Source organism: Nicotiana tomentosiformis, chromosome 12 (genome assembly GCF_000390325.3).
Source record: "Nicotiana tomentosiformis chromosome 12, ASM39032v3, whole genome shotgun sequence".
In the NCBI taxonomy this organism is placed as follows: domain Eukaryota; kingdom Viridiplantae; phylum Streptophyta; class Magnoliopsida; order Solanales; family Solanaceae; genus Nicotiana; species Nicotiana tomentosiformis.
The window spans coordinates 95,916,439-95,921,009 of record NC_090823.1 but is presented as its reverse complement, the minus strand read 5'-3'; the positions used below and the strand labels follow the sequence as shown (position 1 = coordinate 95,921,009).

General features: G+C 43.9%; 1 protein-coding gene across 1 annotated transcript; it reads left to right on the top strand.

Moving 5' to 3' along the window:
* Nucleotides 1-211: 211 nt before the first annotated feature.
* Nucleotides 212-709, top strand: LOC138903074 (uncharacterized). Its single transcript, XM_070190988.1, has one exon. It carries the CDS (start codon nt 212-214, stop codon nt 707-709), a length of 498 nt encoding a protein of 165 aa, XP_070047089.1.
* Nucleotides 710-4,571: the final 3,862 nt, after the last annotated feature.

The window sequence follows — 4,571 nt, the reverse complement described above, 5'->3', positions numbered from 1 at the left end:
CAAGGACCTTCGAGTCGAGTTGGCCAAGGCTCACCAAGATCAGACCGACCTGATTAAGAAGGTAATAAAAATTTTAAAATCTCATGGGCTCGACTTGGGAATGGTGGCTAACGTTTCAATCTCATAGTTGCAGTAGAAGATCGAGAGGATCGAGCAGTTCCGTGAGGAGGTCGACACGACAAGGGCAGAGTCCTTAGGATGGAAAGAAGGCATGGACCGCCTTGCTGCAGAGAAAGAGACTGCTCGAGCCCAATTATCATCGATCAAAAGTCAATTTCAAGGTATGAAGGAGAAGAGCTTGATTCAGGCGAAGAAAATAGAGGAACTTGAGGCCCGGTTGTCTTCTGAACTTGCAAAGGCCAAGTCCGAAACCAAAAAGGCAAAGACCGAGGCAGAGGAGATCATGGTTGTCTACCGGGATGATGCCGAAGACGCCCAAGTTCAAGCGAAAGAGGCAACCGAGACCATTCAAACTCGAGCATATTCGGTTATTGAACTCGCCAAATGCCAATCACGGAGGGAAACACTGGAGGAGATCCATGCTCGGGGCTTTGATCTTACCGAAGAGATAATAAAGGCTAAAGAGCTTGAAGCCGAAGCTAGATCTTTGGCTTCTGATGATGATGATGACGAGATCAAGAGCGGGTCCGAGAGCGAGGAGGACTTCGATGGAGAAGAGACTGCCCCCGGAGATAACCAGGAACCTTAGGGTTTTTATTTTATTTTTATTTTTGATCTTTTTTGTGTAGGGTGCTGATCGGACCTTGTAAATACCTTTATATATATATATATATATAAAGATTTTTTCCTTTCCCGACTTGTTTTCATTTTCTGCCTTGTAAAAATTTTATTTTATTCATACCTTACGAAAGTTTTCATTAGTTCAAGGCTTTAGGCATTTTGGTCGAAGTCGGACCTTGTAGTCTTTATAACCGAGTGAGAATTTGCCCGAAATCTCCTCAAGAGTAGCTTTTGGGCTTTATGGTCGAGTGAGTGTATTTTGCTCGAACTCGAAGTAATGTAGCTCGTAGGCTTAGTAGTCGAGTGAGTGCTTGCTCTAACTCGAAGTAATGTAGCCCGTAGGCTTAGTAGTCGAGTGAGTGCTTGCTTGAACTCGAAGTAATATAGCCCATAGGCTTTTTAGTCGAGTGAGTTCTTGCTCGAACTCGAAGCAATGAAGCCCGTAGGCTTTTTGGTCGAGTGAGTGCTTGCTCGAACTCGAAATAATGTAGCCCGTAGGCTTTAAATGGTCGAGTAAGTGTTTGTTCGAACTCGAAGTAATGTAGCCCGTAGACTTTTTGGTCGAGTGAGTGCTTTCTTGAACTCGAAATAATATAGCCCGTAGGCTTTTTGGTTGAGTGAGTGCTTGCTCAAACTCGCAGTAATATAGTCCGTAGGCTTTTTGGTCGAGTGAGTGCTTGCTCGAACTCGAAATAATGTAGCCCGTAGGCTTTAAATGGTCGAGTGAGTGTTTGCTCGAAGTCGAAGTAATGCAGCCCGTAGGCTTAGTAGTTGAGTGAGTGCTTGCTCGAACTTGAAGTAATGTAGCCCGTAGGCTTTTTAGTCGAGTGAGTGCTTGCTCGAACTCGAAGTAATGTAGCCTGTAGGCATTTTGGTCGAGTGAGTGCTTGCTCGAACTCGAAGTAATGTAGCCCGTAGGCTTTTTGGTCGAGTGAGTGCTTGCTCTAACTCGAAATAATATAGCCCGTAGGCTTTAAATGGTCGAGTGAGTGTTTGCTCGAACTCGAAGTAATGCAACCCGTAGGCTTAGTAGTCGAGTGAGTGCTTTCTCGAACTCGAAGTAATATAGCCCGCAGGCATTTTGGTCGAGTGAGTGCTTACTCGAACTCGAAGTAATGTAGCCCATAAGCTTTTTGATCGAGTGAGTGCTTGCTCGAACTCGAAGTAATGTAGCCCGTAGGCTTTAAATGGTCGAGTGAATGTTTGCTCAAACTCGAAGTAAGAGTAGCCCTTAGGCTTTTTGGTCGAGTGAGTGCTTGCTCGAACTCGAAATAATATAGCCCGTAGGCTTTAAATGGTCGAGTGAGTGTTTGCTCAAACTCGAAGTAAGAGTAGCCCTTAGGCTATTTGGTCGAGTGAGTGCTTGCTCGAACTCGAAGTAATGTAGCCCGTAGGCTTTTTGGTGCTTGACCTCCAGTCATGGTCGGCCCTTAAGCATGTTTGAACATGAAGTAGAAAGAACTTTCTGAGATATAAAACTAAGGTAGAGAAGAAGTTTCTCTTTATAAGTCATTATACATATGCTCATGTTTTGTGCCAGGGCTGGAGCAAAACTACGCGGGCATGGTTCATTTGACCATTTGGCTCTTACCCTTTTCCTATCAAGACCTTGTTTGACATGAAGTAACTTTCTTGTATCGAACTTGATTTATTCGACGGTAATGCCCCCCAGTATTCGAGGTTGACTGTAAAGAGGCCTTGGATACTGTTGAATTGTTCTAAGTTAGCACGATCAATGGTTGCCTCATTAAAAACCTTGCTGAAAAACTCATTTGGGACAAAACCGGTCTAAGGGAAAAAGAGTGCAACGTGTGCTTTCAGGCCTAAAGGCTTCGAGTTGTATACTCCATCCCCATTTCTGGTCGAAAACCTGCAAGGGTTAATTTCGAAATATAAATGAACATATGGGGGTCGTACCTTAACAGTAGTATCGTTTTAGGTACGACATGTTCCAATTGCTTGGTAGTTGTTTGCCGTTTATTACACCGAGCTTGTAGGATCCTTTTCCGACGATTTCGAGAACCTTATACGGTCCTTCCCAGTTCGGACCCAGTTTTCCTTCATTTGCATTTTGGGTGTTGAGGGTTTACTTTCCTTAGCACTAGGTCCCCGATTTTAAAATATCGAAGATTGGTTCTTCGATTATAATACCTTTCGATCCGCTATTTTTGGGCAGCTAATCGGACGAGGGCTGCTTCTCATTTTTCGTCCAATAATTCTAAGCTCGTGTTCATTGTCTCGTTATTCGACTCATTTGTCGCATACCAAAATCTGATGCTAGGTTCTCCGACCTCAACCGGGATAAGAGTTTCGGCGCCATAAACCAACGAGAATGGTGTTGCTCCGGTACTGGATTTTGATGTCGTGCGGTACGCCCATAGGACTTCGGGTAGTATTTCTCTACATTTTCCTTTAGCGTTGGTTAATCTTTTCTTAAGATTTTGGATGATGGTTTTGTTGGTCGTTTCGGTCTATCCGTTCCCACTAGGATGATAAGGTGTTGATAGGATCCTTTTAATTTTGTGGTCCTCCAGAAATTTAGTTACTTTACTGCCGATGAATTGTTTTCCATTATCACATACAATTTCGGACGGCAACCCGAACCGACATATGATGTGGTCCCAAATGAAGTCTATTACTTCCTTTTCTCTGACTTTCTCGAAAGCCTGTACTTCAACCCATTTAGAGAAATAATCAGTCATAAATAAAATAAACTGAGCCTTACCTGGGGCCGATGGGAGGGGGCTGAAAATGTCCATCCCTCATTTCATGAAAGGCCATGGAGATAGGATCGAGTGGAGAAATTCCCCGGGTTGATGAATCATGGGCGCATGCCTTTGGCATTTGTCGCATTTTTGAACAAACTCCTTTTCATCCTTGTTCATATCGATCCAATAATACCCTGCTCTGATTATTTTATGGACTAGCGAATCAACACCGGAATGATTTCCACAAGGGCCTTCGTGAATTTCACGCAAGATATAATCGGTATCTCCCGGTCCCAAACATATTGCCAATGGGCCATCGAATGTCCTTTTAAACAGCGTTCCGTTATTAGACAAGGTGAAGCGAGATGCTTTTGTGTGCAGAGCCCTTGATTTTTTTAGATCTGATGGCAGCTTCTCGTTCTTGAAGTACTCTATATATTTATTTCTACAATCCCAGGTAAGACTTGCGGAGTTTATCTCGGCATGACTTGCTTCGATTACCAATTTCATGAGTTGTACGACAGTCCCCGAGTTGAGTTCGTCATCCTCGAGCGATGACCCTAAGTTCGCAAGAACGTCGGCCTCACTGTTCTGCTCTCGAAGTACATGTTGCAAAGTCCATTCCTTAAATCGATGTAGAGTTACTTGCAATTACTCTAAGTACCTCTGCATTCGATCTTCCCGGACTTCAAAATCCCGTTGACTTGATTTACCACGAGGAAGGAATCACATTTAGCCTCCACGACCTCGGCTCCCAAACTTCTAGCTAATTCAAGACCTGCTATCATGGCCTCATACTCGGCCTCATTGTTAGTCAATTTTGTAGTTTTAATAGACTGTCTAACTACATTACATGTGGGCGATTTTAGTACGATGCTCAGTCCGGACCCCTTTGTATTCGAGACACCATCCGTAAAGAGGGTCCAGACTCCCGAAGAGGTACCTGATTTTATCAGTAATTCTTTTTCAATATCGGGTACGAAGGCCGGCATAAAGTCGGCCACGAAGTCATCTAAGATTTGAGATTTGATAGCGGTTCGAGGTCGATACTCGATGTCGTACCCGCCGATCTATATGGCCCATTTGGCCAATCGACCTGAAAGCTCAGGTTTGTGTAAAATA

Coding starts and splice junctions, on each gene's coding strand:
- LOC138903074 (XM_070190988.1), top strand. CDS start 212: ATGGACCGCCTTGCTGCAGAGAAAGAGACTGCTCGAGCCCAATTATCA.